Raw genomic sequence first — 21115 nt, forward strand, 5'->3', positions numbered from 1 at the left:
TTAATACTTTTGCGATTCATTTAGTTCAGAGAGTAACCGCGAGGGGGACAGGTGTGTGACTTTATTCAGGAGGAACAAAGCATCATTATTCAATTATCTGCCTGGCTCTTGGGTGGGATGGACATGTCTTGCTGAACCATTTTTTTCCCTGTACAGTAAGACTTTGGGAATGAAATGCTATAATCTCCTCTCATCTATGGTGCTGTTCTGCAATAGTTCCCTATGCAATCATTATAGTAGAATAAAGGAAATAATCTTGGGATAGCGATTCAATAAATAACAGGTCCCATGTCTAGAGCGTAAGCGTCCTTGAGCCACGCACCTGCATGATGACGTCATACCGCAACACTATTGTTTCAGGTTGACCTTGTCTCGAGGAGCATTAGTGGAAAAAACCAGTGTAGCCCTGAGACAATAGGATGACGTCACGCCCAATGAGACTGGCCTGCAGGGGGCGCAAGGATTCACTTCTTTCTTGGACACTGGCGGGTGTAGACACGGTAATTATGATCCTGGCAATTTTGTTGATCGTCAGAGGAAGAGCGTAGCTTAGGTGGGGTTCTGTCTACCTCTGATGGGGTGCGGATGTGTGGTTCGTCACTGGTGAATGGTGTTCGACGATGCAGGTGGATTTTGTGACGAGCGGATTTACAATGAGGGAATGTAGTGTACGTGTCCGATGATAGTGATTGTCTTTTCACTCTGTTCAAGTGTTTGTTTTCCTCTGTTACCCAACAGTCGTGCGATTTGTCCTGACATGCCCCGATATGCATGCTTTCCTTTGTTAACGCTTTGTATTTTTTTCTTTTTTGACAAGGAACATTGTTGTCTTGACGGTAGTGCTGCCCTGAGTTCTGCGCTCCTGGTTACCCGTACTCTGTGTTGATTTGTTGAGTGCCTAGTCCTCGTATTAGCCGTTGATGGATTTACGTGTTTGGATAATTTGTTCTTTTGCAAGTCTCATTTAGTAAGACTTTGGAATTCCTACGATCAGCTTTAATGCATGGTGCTCTTCTGCAATAGTTTCCTATTCAATCGTTACAGAAGAATAAAGGAAATAATCTTGGGATAGTGATTCAATAAATAATAGGTCCCCTGTCTAGAGCACACGCGTCTTTGAGCCACGCAGGTGCATGATGACGTCATACCGTGGCTTCACTGCAGATTGACCTTGTCTAGAGGAGCATTAGTGGAAAAAAACAGGATAGCCATGAGACAATAGGATGACGTCACGACCAATGAGAACGGCCAGCAGGAGGCGCAGGAATGCTCTTCTCTCTTAGCCTCTCGCAGGTGGCGGTAGGAGCGCGCAGAGGGCGCTAGGAGCGCACGCGCATGCGTAGCACCCGTAGAGTGGCGCTTACGTCAGTCCAGCTCTGGCTCTCGTAGGCAGAAGACGTGTGATCGGTCGCTCCGTCGTCACTTGATCCCTGGCTGTCGACAAGAGCGGACGCTCCATCGCAGCGGGGAAAAAGGTGAGTGATTTACCGATGTTTGCGCGTTGTTTTACAGTGCTCGTGTTAAGCCTTTTCTCGCCGTAGCGAATGTTTAGACTTGTTTAGCGGTGTCCAAGCCTGTTGACGCACGTTTACCATTGTGTGGCTAGTGGTTCCCGCCTTGTGTTAGCCGCGAGTAGTGTATAGATTAACTCTGCAGCCAGGAAATGACGTCAAACAGGAAATGACGTCATCAAGGACATATGACGTCACTCCAAGCCGCAGCCGCTCCCCACTCATATCAGTGGGGTCAGTGGATAAGATGGTTAATCAGTGACGTCACATAGTTAATCTTAGTGATATGATATCAATGATAAGATTAAGTAACAATAATGACGTCATGGTGAAACACACTAGGAATCGAACTTGGGTCCTTTAGGTTGTCTGACGAGCATCTTAAGCCACTGGGCCACGGGCTCTACATGTTTACTTGCGTCGCTAATCAGAATAGAATCGTGTGGAGTGGAGAGGTTGTTTGATTTCTTTTACGCCAGGTGGCGTCATGGGGAGTTGAGTTCGTTCATCTAGAGATGGCAGCACTTCCAGCAAATTTACCGCCGTTCAACAGATGGCGCTACCTGCGCCCCCAAATTTTAAATTTCGCGCCCATTTGACTTCGCTCTTGGTTTAAAAGAACTCCTCACGATCATGTTGTTTTCATTTTAGAAAAAGATAAACAATGGCGAGCCAGTTCTATGTCAACTTACTGTCAAACGCCTCGAGTGATGTATTTCCTAGTAACACAATGAGCAAGTTCAGAGTTAAACTAGCTCAGCCAGTGCAATTAGATGGAAAGTGGGAGGTTGCTCTGGCGGAGGTGAATATCCCATTTGCAATTAATAATGTCACAGATATCGTTAATGGTATATCGGAGACTAGCCTCTTCGGTGGCGTAACCACGACAGAGCAAGTTAAGTTTCTTGCGGGAGAAAACATTATTGTACCTTTTCGTCAACTTCTAATGAAACACTTGAAAAACCAAGCCAAAATAATACGAGTCAGTGGTCATTATGAAATACAACTTCCACTAAATACTGGTCTGGAATTAAGTTCAACTCTCTCTGCTAAGCTTGGCCTTCCTGAAAAGATTATCGGTTCTTCGGAATTGGATGAAGGCCAGCCAGTAAAAGTATTGAAATATCAGGTGGACACTGAAGAGAAAGTCACCCTAATCACGTATCGTTCACGTACAACCAAATACGAAGTTCCAGAAGGGTATTATGAGTCAGGGAAGGACCTCGCCGATGCGATAAATCACGCATATCGAGCAAATTTACACCTACCAGAAGATGCTCGTCTCATATTTTACAATCCCTATAATGGAGTTTGTCAACTGGAACGTCGCAATGAGGGTTACGTTACATTTCACCCATATTTAGCTCTGATGCTTGGATTTGGAAAACAAACAACCTTCTCCAGTTTCACAGTTGCTCAGCGTGATGTCTGCCTCTTCCCAGCGCAAAATTACATTTTCGTTTACAGCGATATCATCGAAAGTGAAGCTGTAGGTGATATAACCGCACCCCTTCTTCGACTTCTCCCATTTAGACTGCAGAGTCGGAATGAGGTTATGTCCTACTCTTTCACAAATCTTTACTATAAATATGTGACTGTCAAGGAGCTGACTAGCATTCAAATCGAACTGGCAAACGAGATAGGTGATTTCATTCCCTTCATTGCTGGTTCTGGTCATGTGGGAGTAACATTACATTTTCGAAAATGCATATAACTCAGACACCCTGTTGTATATCGCATTTCGGCAGCGGTAAACGAGATCAACCATTGCCACATTACTCAGCTCCTCTTTATCAAGTTGGATCTGGCTTTTTTTCTGAGTTGGTGCAGCGGTTTATACCTATACTCAGAGGGAAGGGTATGAAACGTAATAAAAGCAAGGGCAACAGAATTGATCGATCAGTAAAACCAACGAAGAAAGGTTGACTTTTTCACCTGAGGAAAAAAAGATGTCTACCATCGCCTTAGTACATAAAAATTCTTGCTTCTGCACAACGAATCAGTTGGACCTGTTTTCTGTTCCACCGACAAACTTTTCTCTGGAGAAGTCAGAATATGTGGAGTTTTTCCCCATTTCTGCACCTACCTCGAGCGGTGTGATTGAATATAATGTTCCAGGTCTCGGTGGCGGCTTCTTTGATCTCCAGTCGAGTTTCTTACACATTCAATGTAGAGTTGTGCGTAAAAATGGAGACGCAGCATTGACTACAACTGGCAGTACAGTGACAACTGACTACGTTATTCCTGTACAAGCATTTGCATCTTCTCTCTTTCATCATGTCCACATTTATCTTAATTCGACTCTGGTATCTAATTTTGAACATTATGCCTATCGTTCTTACTTGGACATTGTTACAAATGCAAACAATGTTACTCAAACTCACACCCTGTCTGCAATGCTTTACGAACCAGATCCAGTGGGAGAATCTGAAAATTTTGCTGTCCCCAACGAAGCAAAAGGACTTTTCGCACGCTATAAACGCACCAAAGGATCAACTCTCTGTGATCTTTATTCTCCTATCTTTAGCGACATCTGTCAGCAAGAGAAATTTGTCCTTAATAACACCGATATACGAGTGGTGCTAAGACAATGCACTGACGAATTTAGGCTCCTCTCTGGTCCCAGCGAGACTGAAAAGCATACAATAGAGTTTTCTCGAATTGTGCTCTACCTCCGACGTGTGCAGGTTTCTCCAAGCGTACTCGTTGGCATTGAAAGAAGACTTCAAACGACACCCGCAGTAGTAAGTACTGACCACGTTTATCCGGAAACGCACATCTTCGTCTGGACGCCATTAATTAGCAATTAGAGCTAATTGGGACCCCCCACATTAATCAGCACCCTCCAGGGAGCCATCACACTAATTGGGGAATGTCTATCTCGCGTCCAGACCAGTTGTGCGTTTCCGGATAATCGTGGTCATAAAAAATAAAAAAATAGGCAGAAAATAAAATAAAAAGATAGAAATAGAGTGGAGAGAAACAATTTATTCGAAAATCAACGATGCCGCGGCGAAGAAGCCGCTCCGCAACACCCGAGTGACCAGCGTCCGCCATGTTGGTAGTTTGCACCCAGCAGTTGCAGAGATCGACGACAGGTGGCCACTTAGTTGCAAGGCATCACACCAGATGGCGCCACCATCATAGCTCTAGACGAGAAAGACAGAACAAGATACTAGCGGCAGGTAAAAATGACAGCACTGCTAAGCAAGTCTAGGCATGCGAGAGAAAAGGTCTAACCGCTACTGCTAAACAGAAAACAGTACACATCGGGGAAAAAGGCTTACGGGGACGATCGCTTAGGCCTAACCACAACACTACGCAGCTAACACAAGGCGGGAACCACACATCGCTAAACATGCGAGAAAAGGCTTAACACGAGCGCGGTCACCGCTAAACACGGCAAACATACGAGGAAAGAGGCTTACGGGGGCGATCGCTTAGGCCTAACCCCAACACTACGCAGCTAACACAAGGCGGGAACCACACATCGCTAAACATGCGTCAACAGGCTTGGACACCGCAAAACAAGTCTAAACATGCGAGAAAAGGCTTAACACGAGCGCGGTCACCGCTAAACACGGCAAACATACGAGAAAAGGAGCGCGTCAAATCACTCACTCACCTTTTCCCCCACGGCAACTTCCAGGCAGAAACGGAGCGACCGCGGAGAACACACGTCTGCTCTCTACGAGATCCAGCCAGAAAGTGAGCGAGCGCGCGGAGCGCACGTCCGTCTTCCGCGACGGTCCGAGAGAAACTGAGAGAGGCGACGCGCAGCGGCAGCTATGGATGCGCGCGCGCCCTCTGCTCCACCCGTCCGCGCATGCGCGCGCGCGCTACTAGCCCCCTCTGCGCCGGCCGCGGGTGTTTTCGGTTTCGGCTCTCTGCTGCGCGCGCGCGCGCGCGCTCCTAGCGGCGACGGGTGGCTTTTCAGTTTCGCTTTCATTCTCCGTTCTTTGCGCGCGCGCGTTTATCTGTATAAAGGCAGCGCGCACCGCGCTCGCGTCATCACTACATGAAGATGTTCAGCTACCACTCTTTACAAAATTGTTCCCGTACCCACGCTTCTTGGGAAGAAGTGGAGAAGGAATGTTTCAACGGCGAAAGTCCCCGCAACGAGCTCGTCATCACTGCTTTTCGCTACGTGATAGACATGGTAGGCTTTGGCAATATAGGAGAGATCTCGCCGGGGCCGCTGCAGGAGATGGTGCGTCGGATCTACGCCCGTTACAAGAACGTCTGCATAACGGTTCCTGACGGACCCCTGGGACTGATGAGCGAATTTGTGAGCTTGGCCAATGCAGAATTCAACTACATCGCTGCAGACATCGTGGACCTTCTAGCTCGTGCCATCGCTCATATTAAGCACGCCCTGCGGAAGCAGCGACATTTGCAAGCAGTCTACATCGCCAATTTGGTCATTGATTTATTGAAATACCGATTGGTTATTGACATGCAACGCATTAAACAGTCCGAATAACTTTGACGAGACTCTGCGTGTTCTTTCACTGAAACATCTTTATTGAATACATACAAAAGAGTTGGTCAATAGATGCCTGCACCCTCCCTCCCTTGTCTGATCATCTCGTAATGCTGCGTTCGTGAGATCAGACGTGCCAGAAAAGGGGAATCTTCATCGCAGCGCCGTCATTGCGCGGGTCACTGCGTCAGCACGATGACGGAATGGTAATTCTTTTCATACACCCATTCCGCTACCACACTGCCACGATGTCCCGTGCTTCTCCTGTCTGCGAGAGAGAGAGAGAGAGAAGGATGTCTCGACTAGAACTTTTATTCTCGATTACATGCGCGTGCAGCTCTTTGTTCCGCGGTTACTCGATGCCTGACGTCGACGGTCTCGGGCTCTCTTCCGGGTTTTCCGGTGCTGCACAAAGAGGGAGTACTATCGTAATGCGATACGCGTCAAAATACTAGGAAAGCTTACCGTATTCGCAGCTCCCATAAGGGAAGGAGTGTACGGCATCCACGAGATAGCGTTTGTCGTCGTAGGGGACCAAGCTCTTCTTGAGTCTCGAAATGGTGTACATCGTTTGCTTTATACTCTGGATGGTGCACTGCTTCTGAGAGACCGCCTTTTCATTGAACAGAGAATCTCGGTACACTTCGTGCAATAAATGTTTCCTCACCACGTCTTTCTTAACTCCTTTGGCTCTCGCGATCTGTTTGTGTGACCCAGCCAAGAGAATGCTGTACATTTTCGCTCGGATGGCTACGACTTCCTGAATAACTCCGCCCCCCGTCTCGTCTTTGAAGTACCCCATCTGATTCGCGTGCTCGTCGTTGAAAAGTGGGTGGTCCGGCGGATAGGAAGACAGATCTAACTCACTCTCAATCTTCATCAGCTGCTCTTCCAGGCTTTCACACGTGAGAGAAAAAATTACGCTGTCCGTGTCGCTATAGATCAATTGCACTGGACATGTCAAGCGAGAAAAGAGCGACTCGTAGATGAAGCTGTACATTCGGACTTTGGATATTTCAAGAATGGCAAAGCCCACGTAAAGGGGGTGCGTGCATTTGATGCGGCGTTGTTTCATCTCGTACAAGATGCACTTATCACTCAGAATGTGAAAATGCTGACTGTCGACGGAGCTAGCTTTTCGGAGCGCGCTTTCTTTGTCGTAGGCTAGGGCATACTTTTTCATCCGTCTCACATTTTGTATCGACTTACCGAACGTGCTGTTCGACATGGTTTTGTACAGAAGTCGCTCGAATTTCGTGCTCGCGGCATTCCTCAACGCGACGTTTCTCTGCACGAAGGTTCGCAAAAAGTTGTCTTGGCGGAACGAGAGGATGCTGTGAACACGTTTTATTTTCATGCCCAACCTCATGTACAGAGCGAGCAGTGCATAATGAACGACGTAGCGTGCTTTGTCGTAGCACGTCAGCAAGAGTTTCGTTGTGGAAGGGGCGTTCAGCGCCAACGCATCTTTCAGGTGGCGTTGGTAGGGGGAGAGTTCGTTCTCGTCCACGCACCTGTGTTCGGGTGCCAGGGAAAAATCCCTAGTGAGCGCGTGCAGTTCTTCGGGATATGACAAGTCTACCACGTACACGTAACCCACTTCCGAATCGTGAGGAATGTTGAGAAAATCGATCTCGCTCCACCTCGAAGGATCCACCCACTCAAAACCACCTGTCGGGAGATGGAAAGTCATCGCGTACGGGTACAAACTGTTCACGTCGAGGTACTGGATAAAAGTCTTTTCTTGCTGGGGATCGTAATCGTCGCACCCCTCGTGATTAGCCCGACAGTGTCTGTGGAAGCTAATACAAATGCCTCCCCTGATTCCCTTCTCGATCGTTTCGTACATCTCGCGATCGCTCATGAGCTCGAGTTTGACTTTGTTGAGCTTCAGAGCGCTGCTCCACGCGTAACTGGCGAGGGACACTGTGCGTAGGATATCTAACCTATCCGTCTCTAGCGCAATCTTCCTGAAATACAGTACGACGTCGCAGAGCTGACAGGCGTCGAGCGTGACGTAGAGACGCGTGTAACCGCCGAGGTTCTTACATTCGAACAATTCGAAAATCTCGAGGGCGTACTGATAGTCCTCATCCGTGATCTCTTGGTCGTTCAGGTCGCTTTTGAAAGCTTCCTTTGGCGGTAGTGCGGGCAAATTGTACGCTTCGAAACTGTCGACGAAGGTGTACGGGTAAATGCCCTTCCTGAGGAGGCGTCGGAAACGGTCACCAAACATTTGACGGGTACAATGAAACGCGCTTTCACCACCGCTGGCGAGCAGGGTTTCCACCAGGTTCGACAAGGAGAGGTTGAAAAACTGCGTGGTATCGCGGAAATGGAGATCGCCAATGTTGAACCCTCTTATCTTTTCCGAGCTCGAAGCTAAGATCCACGGCTCGCCCAGATTTAGAACGTGCATGTGGCGGAGAAGGGAGCTCAAATCGTACTGCAGGTTGTGCACGCACACGACGAGTTCTTTGGTATTACGACACGTAAGGTTACACGTATCACACAGCGTCGCGACAAAATTCGAAGAACCGGACTCTACGAAGCGGGTGTGGTCGTGATGCGATACCTTCCGCGTATGTCGGTTAAATTCGATTCCACAAAATTCGCAGTGTGTAGCGCTCGCGTGCCGAAAGTGGTCTTCCATACTCATGACCAAACGGCGCGGGACAACTGTTCAACCTATCGATTTGATCACTAAATCGCTTGAGCGAGAGCAAGCATTTCTCTGCCGCGTTGGGTCCCAAATAGCCATCTACGTCCATTATTTTCCCATCACAACTTCTCACTAGCACAATGCTATACGAGCTCATCCTGTGCACACTCGAGGCGTCCTTCACGAGCGCGTTTTTTTCCAAAACGCTCTCCGTGTCCAACACTGCGAAATAAGGATAGGGATGCATGTACTGTATCTTGTTGAAGGAGACACACTCCCCCGCTTTTGGCATTTCGAGAATCACTTCGTTTACGTCTCGACACAGACGTTCGTGTTGCTGCAATGCCTCTCTCGTTCCGTAACCGGACGTGCATTTCTCGCAATAAAAGTAGTCACTTCGTCCCATGAAAGTGCTAAATTTTCGGATCCCATAGAAATGCTCCCTAACCTCGAGCAGGTGGACTTTATCCTTATAGAGCGTGCAGGGAACCCGTCCGGTAGATATCGAACTCGTCTGCTCGTCGAACACGTAGATGTAGACGGAGATTTTGTTTTTTCTCTCCCACAGGGTAATGTCTTCGTAAGTGACTGGGAAGCAGGGCGGCCAGTACGTTACGCGCGTCTCCGGATGGGAAGGATTCATGTACTTGTGGTATCTTACATGCAGGTTTGGTTTGCTCCTCAAAGGATGTAAGAGTGCCAGCACGCATAACTTGAAACACTCGTTTTCGTGATTCGGCGGAAGTTTGACGTTTGTGAGAGTCTTTGTTTTTCTCTTTAGCAGCTCGGGAAGCTCGATCGTGCATCCTATCCGCTTCGGTTTTAAGCGCGTTAGTTTTAAGTCGACACATTGGACGTCGTTCGAGGTGAAACCAGACCCTTCTCTCGCATAGTTTTCAACGCGTTGCGAGGACTCTGTGATGGCAGCATTTATCGCGCCTTCGATTTCTTGGCGGTTATGAACGACTCTCATGTGAAGGTTCACGTGAAGGAGATGCGAAGTCAACCCGTCGGCTCCGTCCTTAACCATGAGCGCCTTCGAGCACAGACAAAATTTGAAAGGCATGGGATAAGCTTCGAGGACGCGCGTGATTACTGGAGCTATGCTCGGTAGATAGAGTCGCAAATCGTCGACGTTGTCGTCGTGCGGGGAACAGAGAAGCGTGTACCTAGCAGCCGTTCCGTCAAATGCCTCGTCTGTGACAAAAAAAGGAAGGAATCCTCTCTCCGTGACGGAGGGATGATTCTCTACGACGTGTTCTCTCAATTCAACGATTCTACGACCCTGGACAGGCTCAGCTTCGTTTCGAAATTCTGGGCTTGCATCTGGTGATTCATCTCGAACCCTACCAGACAGAGGAATGAAATCTGCATACGACTGATCCCCTTCCCACATGAGCAATTCGTCGTCGTCGTCGTCCGTTTCAGGTATTACGAAAGGCGGACTACTGACTCTGTCGTCGTCGTCATCTGAAAGGACGACTGGGCTATTACCGAGATTCTCTATTCTAGCTTCGTGCTCTCTTTCTACGGCCACGAGCATGGCATCGATGGGGTCGTACTGACATACGAGACAGCGCGGCACTGCGGTCAAACAAAATCAGTACGAGATTCCCCCTCACGAAACAATGCTCACTTTTCCCTTCAGTTGAGGAACGCTTGAGATTGATGATGATGAGAGAGGATGGGATGAGTCCCTGTGGTCAGTGTCATGCGGTGACAGCGGCTATCGGTTCCTGAAAAACAATGTCATACATAGAATACACTCTCACAGCAGAGACGGTCAACTTACATTTTGGTCCACGAAACGCCTCGTGTCGTGGATGGACGCCCCTCGTGGGCTTCCTGTCAATCGTCGTAGAACCAGCGCACCTTTTATAGTCGCTACACCGCTCTCCTCCTCCTCGCATTGCGACGGTGTCGTCTGTACTTTGACCACCCCGCCTTCCGTCTTTCGCGCCTTTTTGCGATGTCGCATATGACAATGATAATACCATCGACGTTGAATAAAACATTACACTAATTTCTAGCTAACACTCTGGGACGACTTGTACATGACGACAAGAAGACCCAGAGTGGGATTCGAACCCAGGATCCTTCTACACTGGGCGCGACACACTAACCACCAATCTAATTTGTACTGCGTGACGTTTTTCGTATTGCGGGGTTCGTGTCTACACACGTCACAACATGTTCAAACACGTTCAAACATGTTCAAACACGTTCAATGACGTCATAGAGAGAGAGAGAGAGAGGAAGTAGTGTGTCCAGGGACGACTTCGTCGCCTGTGTCTAAACACGTCCAAACACGTCCAAACATGTTTAAACACGTTCAATGACGTCATAGAGAGTGAGAGGTAAAGCTTTACTATAAATGTCGAAGCGAACGTTCGATCGTCATTCCATCATGATCAGCTTGGTAGATCCTCGTAAGTAATACCCATGACGTCATCATCATCGTCGAAATGTTTGAAGAGTTTCGTTTCCAGTGTACAACACTTTTGCTGCGCGTGAAGTCGGTTTTTTCCCGCCTCACATATTTTGGGAGATTGGCAGCGCCCGCTTCTTCTGCACCAATTGCGGTGGATTGTGGTCCAAAGGTACGCTTCCTCGTTATTTTTTTTTAATACGTTCTATAATCGTTCACATTTTTTTCAGAGCAAAAGCATTGGACGGACCGATTGATTCGCCCGTTTCTCGGCTGTCGGACGGTACCGTTCGACGTACGTTGCGAAGGACTTCGACTATTGAAGGAAGATGGAGAAGATGGACCATCAGTGTCACTCTGTGACTGAAGAAGATTGTACGTGTGTGTGTTTGAGTTAAAAAAAAAACACGCGTTTCTCACACTCCTTTCGTTGCAGATTACGAATGGCTACTGACGGGAGATCTACCTCTGGTCCTAACCTTCAAACCTCCTCCAAAGACCTTCTTTTTGCGAATGGGCGATCAACTGACTACCTGTCGCTGCGGTGGACTCTGGTCGAGAAACCCCAGCCATTGGCTAGACTCGAGCCTTCGTCCGTATTTGGGCTGCCTTCCCGGCTACGAAACCAAAGCTGGAGCCTAATTCATGTGTAACGAGAAATAAAAAAAAGGTTGTCTACTCTCATTCCGTCTCAGTCATGATGACGCCCGAGCAGAGGTTTGCCACCTTTGTGCAAACGCGAATGTATGGACTTGCTGCGATTACGCGATTATATTCACGGCGATAGCTGCGAGGGAGACTTTCGCTCGATTCTCAAGACGATACCCCTACGTCTGTTCACCGTCAGTGGGAAGATTGCAAAGAAAATGAAGCGTTTCGTAGATTACAAGCTCGAGCTGTTGGAAAAGTATAGACGAGGAGAGACAGTCGACCCGTGTCTCATCAACGCGGGTTTCAACCGACCTATCGTCTGTCGCTACTGGCTTCTCCACACATCCCTCGACGTCACGGTGCAGACCGGCGACGACGACGGTGAGCGTCGGGTCAGCACGTTGGAAGATCGTCTCGCAAGGGTCTTGTGTATGTCGTGAAAAAATAAATAGACTATTTTTTACGAAACGAGTTCGCTCACGAGGAGACGTTTAATTGTTTCGTCATTCTCTTCGAGGTTACAGGAAAACATGGATACACAACTTTTCAAGCTGTAGCGTTTCGACATGCGCGTGGCTACGTAGATACAAAAAAGCCCGCAGTAAGGCGAAAAAGGCGATTGAATACACTTGTCGTTATACTCGTCCACTACAGGTAAAGTCCTTCGAAGGTTTGCTTCGATGGGGGGAAGTCCGTAGCTGTCGAAAAACACGGCAGACCCGTCGTAGTTTTTCAGGTAGAGCACCCAGTGCTGCCCGCGTCTTCTTCGCTCTTCCGTATTGATGATTAAATAACCGGGCTTGCGTAAAACGAAGGCTTCGTCGGAAGCGCAAATGCCTCTCAGCATGGAGGAAGCGAGGGGGTTCAGGGACACGAGTTCCAAGATGTCGCTCTCGTACATCTTTTTTTTTTATGGGAAGGTGACCGTACGGTCCTTGTCGACGTACATGAGCTTGGGACACTCGGAAATCAAGAGGACGGTGACCGCGTGTGGAAGGGCTTTAGCGAAGCGTAATTGCAGGCGAACGTTTCCTTTTCGCCACTCGTTCAAATGCGAAGGAGAAGAACACTTGTTCACGTCCAAGTTAAAGTAGAGGAGGAACCCGTTCGTTTTAAATCGCTCGTAGCTATACTTGAAATGTTTCTCTCCCAGTTCTTGCAAGAAGTTAAAGTAGGGAATTTTGACGAGGTCGTTCTGAAAGTCGTACTCGGCTCGCACTTGCTGGCCGTCCACGGAGAGCATCGAATGAGACATGTCGTAATGACGGAATTTGTAGGGGTTCGATTGGATGTCGCCGAGAAAGTCGGACGTGGCGAGCAGGGCGACGCATAATTTGGAAGGTACCCTTTCGGGGTAAACGTTTTCAAAGTGAGCGTCCAAGCTCCCGGCACTCAAGCTCCGCACCTTGGTTTCCAATCCGCGTAACACGTAGATGGCCGGCGTGGTCTGAAGCCGACGCTCGTATTCCAAAAACAGGGAAGGTGCCAGCGTCACCTTTTTCAAGTGTAACGTCATTTCTTTAATGTCCACCTCGTAATTGTACGTTTTCTTGTCTTTGGGGACCGATACGAGTTTAAATTCGTCGTTGTTTAATAGGAAAACGACGCGAATTTCGACGGCAGGTACCATCAGGCGCGGCTGTTGAAACAGGTCGGTATTGATCTGACCGACCAGGTTAAAGTATTTTCCACCCTTCGTCGCTTCGTAACGTTGTTTCGGACCGCGAGACGAGACGTCGTAATCGTCCTTTAAATGTTCGTCGTCCTCGACATAAAGTCCAGCCGCGTGCACTGTTTCTTGAGCCGTGGGCGTGGAATGAAGCACGACGTCCAAAATACTCCTGTAGGCGTACAACTCGTTGGAACTGACGAGTTTGTTGTTCGCATAAACGGTGACCGTCTTAAACATGCCGCTCAACAGGTGGTTTATTGGGAAAACGACATCTTTCTCGTCCATTTCTTCCCCGTCGTCGCGAATAATGCGCACGGTCAAAGACACGAAACTGCCGTAGAGATCCAAGTGTGCCCTTTGCAAATTTTGAATACAAAACTCGATCACGGAATTATTTACCCCGTTGACCGGATAAAAAAGTTGGTACGAAGTATCTTCCACGCCGTATTGAATGGAAGGGGGTTCGAATATCATCACATCACTCGTTCGACAGATCGGCGTCTGTATTTTTCCTTTCGTTGACGTCATGACGGAGCGCGCGCAGCGGATGTGTGACCTTCACGGCGTACCAAAGATATCTGCAGGTGCGTCGTGTGTCGGCGCCTTTTGTTGTCGTTTGCGGCGTTTCTTCCCATTGTTGTTTCCAGAGCCCTCCATGGAATCCAGCACGTCTCTCCCCGTTGCTATGGCCGTCTTTTTTACTGCGCGCGATATTCCTTCGCCATCGGCCAAATTCCGCGCCAAGCGCTTCAACGTTCTCTTGGCGATCGGTGTTATTTGCTGCCAGATGGGAACGATAAACTTGGATATGTTGCTCAACACACCGCCCCCTCGTTGGAAAAGGGGTCCCGTGTACACGGGAATTATTTTGGGGGAATTACGGTACATATTTGAAATGCAACGTTAGATTGGTTCTGCCTTTGGACCGCAACGGCAAACGTCTTCCCGTTTCGTCCGCGAGAACGATCGTCACTGAAGGAATTTCGAATTGAGACAGGTTAAAATACTGGATGTTATCTAACGTGTAGGTGATGACGTGCTTGTCTTTCTCGTAATAAAAGGGTAGTATTTTTAATATCGGGTTTTTCCCGCTCCCCACGTATGTGGGTTCCACGATATCCGTGTACACGATTATGTTGTGAAACGGGGGTTCCAGGAGTACCTCGACGGAGCTCGTGGCATCCTCATCCCCCGTGAACACGGTACGCGATTCGAAGCCCAAAAGCACGGCCAGGTACTCGGAAAGTGTTGAGGTGGAGGTGCCCTCGGAAAGCCGAATTTTACATTTCTGTTCGGTTCCGTCGAAGCTTAAGCGCGCACGTACGCCTACGCGCTGGTTAATCGCATTTAGAAGTGCTTGCGGCGTCGCATAATAGCCGGGAGGCACATGTACTTGCAAAGATCGAGGAATTTTCGTCTTGATCGTGAAAGAAAATTGACGCGCTACGGGGAGAGAGACGCGTAGCGTTTCTTCGTGTCCCTCGACGGGTGTGAGATGTAGCAGCTTGACAATGGGTTCCGCCACGTGCAACCCTTTCGGTGTTTTCAGAGAGTATACGTTATCCGCGAATTCTAGCGAGGCGTCCAGCTTGTGCGTCTGGAAATACTTGTTGAGTGTGTTCCGTAGGGACGTGGTTTCCGAATTCAGAGTGACGTTGCCGAAAGCGACGGGTGCGGCGTGCTCCAATAAGATGGAGGTGGCTTCGCGTTCGCTCAATTTGGGAGGTTTCACCGCACGACCTGCTTCGCGGGACGCTAGCGAGGCGTCGAGCGCCTGTGCGAGCCGAGGGTCCAATTCCACGGCTTTCACGTCCACGGGTAAGACGAAGTCGTATCGCGATTTATTGTACGCGAAAGAAATGTCAAATTCCGAAAGGGCTTTTCCCAAATCCCTCTCGAGATCCGAGGTGACACGAAAAGTTCTGCCGGCTTCGACCGTGTCCTCGAAAGAAACCTCGATTTTCGCATCTTGCCTTTCGTACCCGATATTTAAAAAATCGTTACTTATGCTGAGATCCATCAGACCGACTTGAAGCGGACTATCGAAAGCTACCGTGAAGGCGTTGAGTTTATTCGAGGGAAACTTATCCATGCTGGCGTTCGAGAGCAGGTGGACGTAGATGTCTGACATCATTTCCCAATCTTGACCACGTCGCTGCTCGGAACCCAACTGTCGTGTTCTTTGTCGTAACCGAACCAGCGAACCAAGGAGAAGCTCTGACCGTTCAGTTGCTTCTTTCTCAGCACTTTCGTTACTGGCCACGGCTGATTGGCGTCTCGGGTTACGACGAGTACCTCCTCCGGGTAGAAAGATCCGTCCACTCCCTTACCCCGGTAATCTTCCAGGTGTACGACGGGAGGAGAGGTGTCTCTCAGGCGGGAGACGGTGAAAATCTGAGGCGACCAACTCCCTTCCGAGCTCTTATGAAAACCTTTTCTGTGTAGTAGGACCCTCACTTTATCCCCCAGTTTGAGCTTCTTTTTCACGGAGGGTACGACGGGCTTCCCATTTATCTTATTGAACAGCTCCAATTCGTTTTCGGGCGTGACTTCGGACGGGCTGATGCCCAAAGTCCTGTGTTTGGTGGTGTTGTAGTCGCGCACGATCTTGGGAAGCGCGGAAACGAAGTGGTATTTTCCCGTTACTCTAAAATAACGGAATATTCTGTCGCGTAAAGTGCGTATGACGCGCTCTGCCTGCGATGCTTTGATTACTGGAGAGAAGGTAGAATACATGTGAACCTTCTTTCGTGAGAGATACTCCTTGACGGTCTTGTTGTAGAATTCCCCGCCTCTGTCGCAAAAGATGCGTGTAGGTACGTTACCTCCCCGAAAAAGTCTTACCATGGCCCTTTTCATTTCGGCGGGGCGCTTCGTCTTTAGCGGGAGGGTGCGCAGAAAGCGGGAGAGGGAATCGATTGCCACGAGAATGTAGCGGTAGCCACCGTTGAATCTCTTGTATTTTGAAAAATCGGCGAGGTCCATTTGCCACACGTCGTTGATCTTGAGCGCGATGATGCGTCTCCTATTAAACTTTCTTCTGACCGGATGGTGTAGCGTGTAGGCATCCAGCTTTCTGAGAATGGCGAGAGCCTTCTTTTTGCTCAAGTGATGCGCTTTTCTATAGCGTTCCACACCCCCCAAACCACCCTCTGGTTTCTCATATCCCTCCATAAGTCGTCCACGCAATGGAGGCCTGCTGCTGCTGTTGAGGCTCGCGAGATTTGGGTAGAGAAATCAGACGCAATAGTTTCGAGACTTTGGGGAACCAGGAAGGTTTCTTTCCCGTCTTACGTTGCAACAAATAATTGACGAGTTCGTAAACGGAGGAGTGTCTGATGGGCTTGCCCGACACGGAGACACAACCCTCGCGATCCCAGGAAAGAACCTTCTTTAATTCCGAGATGACCCTTTCCGCTTCCTCTTCGTCCACCTCTGGAGAGAGGAGCGAATAGTCAAAGTCATTTGTAGCGTCGGACGCCTTGTTTTTATTGTCGTAGGGGTCAAATCCGTACTGCTTGATGACGAGCTTGAGTATGCGATACAGTGCTTGCAGTATGAGTTTCACTTTGACGTCGTCACTCTCCTTCGAGGAAAGAATGTTTCCGATGGAGGAGGAGGTGGTCACTTCAATTCTCTTGGCCATTGGCGAAAAGGTTCAACACGGCGGAAAGCAGGAGAGGAACCACCGACGAAAGAACGCCCTGTCCTCGCTGCTGAGACAGATAGCGCTTCAAACGTTGCGGATTCTTGTGAATCTTTTTGTAGGCGAGCCGTCGTAAAAAGCGTTTGTGCTTCTTCAAACGCGCGAACGTATCTGGAGCTAGAGCCACCTTTCCGTTCAATACATTGAGGCAAATTTCGGAGAGGTGTTTCATGTCGGACGAGGACGAACGTCTCAAGACGTCGCGACGGCGTGGAGGGGGTAGAGTGGAGAGTACTTTGAGTAAAGTGAGGTGAGGGCGGAGATTCATTTCGGAGCATAGATATATTGACGTTCTCCCGGAAAGATATTGCTACGCAACCTGTGATCCTTGTGCGTATAGTTGTGAAGATCCACGAGTAAATATGCGTGGGGCGACGACATCGCTTGTTTATATGCGTCCAGAAAATACTCCAATCTTTTTCTGCCAAATAGCTGTTGGCCGAAATGTTCCATCTGGTGCACGCTGCGCCACAGGACGACGTAACTGGCGTTGTAGGATATTGTTCTAAAATGGCTACTGTCGAAAAAGATGTTTTGAACGAGTAAGAAGATCGACGCGTTGGCGTGGTGAGAACCCCGAATGAAAAGATCGGTCACCTCCTTCAAGGAACCGGCGTCGGTCATGTGATCGTCGACGACGATCAGCGTAGCGCGCGACGTGTCCCACTCTCGCGGTAGCTCCTTGGTAAATTTTACGGAGTCCCCGAATTCGTCCTGCATGCTCGGCGAAGCATATTTCTGCACGTAGAATATTTGTGACGGAGGCTTGTCTACCACGTCGTTCAGGTTCCTCACCACGTTAGCAACGAAAGTAGATTTGCCACACATGGAGGGGCCGCTTAAGATACAGCGAAAGGGATGACGGAAACGAAAAGGTTCGGGGGAAGACATGTTACGTGCGTACACGTTGCACGAAGAAAAAGAAGAGACTGAGACTCGAAGAGAAATGCATTGCTTTTATTTACACATCCTCGTCGTCGTCCTCTACATCGGAACTGCGTTCCCAATACAGATTGTCCAGGCTAAAGTTGGACTTCTTGTTCGCCAGTCTGTCCGCCGCTAAGATGCGGTCGAGCGTCTTCATCTTGTCCTGACACATTTCTTGACGTGCTTGCAACCATTCCAGACGGTGGACTTGAAAGGCTTCCTCCACGATGCCGCGTATAAATTCGCGAAGTTCTTCGTTTTTTGTCTTTTCCTTGCGACGACGAGAAACGCAGGAGAATAAACCACACATGGCGTTTTCCACGTATCGGTCAGAATGATGACGCGAGCGCGGTGCGCGCTGCCTTTATAGAGATAAACGCGCGCGCGCAAAGAACGGAGAATGAAAGCGAAACTGAAAAGCCACCCGTCGCCGCTAGGAGCGCGCGCGCGCGCGCAGCAGAGAGCCGAAACCGAAAACACCCGCGGCCGGCGCAGAGGGAGCTAGCAGCGCGCGCGCGCATGCGCGGACGGGTGGAGCAGAGGGCGCGCGCGCATCCATAGCTGCCGCTGCGCGTCGCCTCTCTCAGTTTCTCTCGGACCGTCGCGGAAGACGGACGTGCGCTCCGCGCGCTCGCTCACTTTCTGGCTGGATCTCGTAGAGAGCAGACGTGTGTTCTCCGCGGTCGCTCAGTTTCTGCCTGGAAGTTGCCGCGGGGGAAAAGGTGAGTGAGTGATTTGACGCGCTCCTTTTCTCGTATGTTTGTCGTGTTTAGCGGTGACCGCGCTCGTGTTAAGCCTTTTCTCGCATGTTTAGACTTGTTTTGCGGTGTCCAAGCCTGTTGACGCATGTTTAGCGATGTGTGGTTCCCGCCTTGTGTTAGCTGCGTAGTGTTGGGGTTAGGCCTAAGCGATCGCCTCCGTAAGCCTCTTTCCTCGTATGTTTGCCATGTTTAGCGGTGACCGCGCTCGTGTTCAGCCTTTTCTCGCATGTTTAGCGATGTGTGGTTCCCGCCTTGTGTTAGCTGCGTAGTGTTGTGGTTAGGCCTAAGCGATCGTCCCCGTAAGCCTTTTTCCCCGATGTGTACTGTTTTCTGTTTAGCAGTAGCGGTTAGACCTTTTCTCTCGCATGCCTAGACTTGCTTAGCAGTGCTGTCATTTTTACCTGCCGCTAGTATCTTGTTCTGTCTTTCTCGTCTAGAGCTATGATGGTGGCGCCATCTGGTGTGATGCCTTGCAACTAAGTGGCCACCTGTCGTCGATCTCTGCAACTGCTGGGTGCAAACTACCAACATGGCGGACGCTGGTCACTCGGGTGTTGCGGAGCGGCTTCTTCGCCGCGGCATCGTTGATTTTCGAATAAATTGTTTCTCTCCACTCTATTTCTATCTTTTTATTTTATTTTCTGCCTATTTTTTTATTTTTTATGACCACGATTATCCGGAAACGCACAACTGGTCTGGACGCGAGATAGACATTCCCCAATTAGTGTGATGGCTCCCTGGAGGGTGCTGATTAATGTGGGGGGTCCCAATTAGCTCTGATTGCTAATTAATGGCGTCCAGACGAAGATGTGCGTTTCCGGATAAACGTGGTCAGTACTTACTACTACCCGCCACATACCTTCTTCGAGGTTTAGAGATTAAGTATAGGACAATCGCTCCAAACCAATCTCAGGTGATATTTGATGATCTCTATAGTGAACGAGTTCCTTCTAAGTTGACCGTATTGATGGTCAAGAGTGAAGCATATCAGGGTCATAGAGAACGGAACCCTTTTAAGCTTGAAAATTTTAAACTCAAAAGAGCAGTGCTCGACGTTGGCGGTCAACACTACACCGACGACTTCGACTTTCAACGAGACATCTATGCAAAGGGATACATGAATTTGCTTCACTAACTTAAGAACAAGGATATACATCTAGCTCCGGATGCATATGCAAAAGAGACATTTATGCTTTATTATCACCTCACACCGGATGTGGAACTGCAGTCACTAAGTCCAGTGCTTCAAGCTAATGTTCGTCTCACATTGACATTTGCTGCTAACCTTACAGAAGCTGTCACAGTGCTCTTTGTTTCCGAGACACCTCGTGTTCAGGAAATAAACAAAGACAGACGCGTTAAATTCGTATAAACGAATCAAAATGGAAGAATGGGAATTTTATGCAGCTTTTGCTCGGAACCATTGCACAAGGACATGCTTTCGTGGAACTTTCACTCGCGATGAAATTGCATTGCAAAAAGCTGGACCGGGTCTTTATGTGGTGAATACAGCTCCAAGATCTTCCCCGGGAGAACACTGGACTCTATTCCATATCTCTAACGATAGGAGCATTTCTTATTTCGATAGCTACGGAATGCGACCACTATACAAGGAGTTCTACAAATTCATACACCCAGCATCTTCATTTCACTACAACAGGAAACGACTTCAGGGATACGGCTCAGCCACATGTGGACTTTATTGTCTCTATGTAGGTAGTCTTCTCTGCTGTGGGTTTCTACTTGAAGAGTGTACTCGGAGGTTCTCACACACCAACTTTAAACTCAATGATAGGTTGATAGCAATACTTGTGCGTAAACAGATACCACGAAAAACAGATAATATGTCATGTTGTAGTGTACTCTAAAAGTGAATAAATTTGTTTTTGAAAAGAAAAGAGCCTTTATTTAGTCATCTTAGCAAGAAAGTAGGATACATTACATCAGACAGCTCACAAAAATGGCGAAAAGTATTATACAGTCACAATTTCATCATCACTTTGAAAACAAGAGAACTGAAACAAGCTGTTTTGCAAAGTACATACTCCACTTTTTTTGCAAACACTTTGAAAAAGTTTCATTATTTCAGGAAGTGACAACTCTCTCATTCACATAAAAAAACTTAGGAAAAAAGGTGCACTGAATAAGTCAAATGAAGATATGTACAATCAACACTCCTTTAGTGTTAAACACTTGTTAGAAAAAACACAAGAATAAAGAAAGGGTAACATCTATATTGATGGTAATTGGCTTTTCCATCATTTACCATCCTGATGCTTCCATCTTTGTTTACACTTGTCCGATGCATACATAT

The 21115-nt window shown here is 48.5% G+C and overlaps 1 protein-coding gene and 2 long non-coding RNA genes across 3 annotated transcripts; 1 reads left to right on the forward strand and 2 right to left on the reverse strand.

Annotated features, from left to right (window-relative positions):
- Positions 1 to 4484: 4484 nt before the first annotated feature.
- Positions 4485 to 5243, reverse strand: LOC135374445 (uncharacterized). The gene is made up of 2 exons (XR_010416902.1): positions 5137 to 5243; positions 4485 to 4660 (listed from the first exon to the last, which is right to left on the reverse strand). It is a non-coding gene; the product is annotated as an uncharacterized LOC135374445 (long non-coding RNA).
- A 1071-nt stretch (positions 5244 to 6314) lies between these two features.
- LOC135374450 (uncharacterized) lies at positions 6315 to 7307 on the reverse strand. The gene is made up of 2 exons (XM_064607409.1): positions 6460 to 7307; positions 6315 to 6399 (listed from the first exon to the last, which is right to left on the reverse strand). Exons 1-2 carry the CDS (start codon positions 7220 to 7222, stop codon positions 6347 to 6349), a joined length of 816 nt encoding a protein of 271 aa, XP_064463479.1. The 5' UTR covers positions 7223 to 7307; the 3' UTR covers positions 6315 to 6346.
- Positions 7308 to 18651: 11344 nt separating this feature from the next.
- On the forward strand, positions 18652 to 19414 carry LOC135374447 (uncharacterized). Its single transcript, XR_010416904.1, has 2 exons — positions 18652 to 18762; positions 19239 to 19414. It is a non-coding gene; the product is annotated as an uncharacterized LOC135374447 (long non-coding RNA).
- Positions 19415 to 21115: the final 1701 nt, after the last annotated feature.

The sequence above is a fragment of the Ornithodoros turicata genome, unplaced genomic scaffold (genome assembly GCF_037126465.1).
Source record: "Ornithodoros turicata isolate Travis unplaced genomic scaffold, ASM3712646v1 Chromosome62, whole genome shotgun sequence".
Classification (NCBI taxonomy): Eukaryota; Metazoa; Arthropoda; class Arachnida; order Ixodida; family Argasidae; genus Ornithodoros; species Ornithodoros turicata.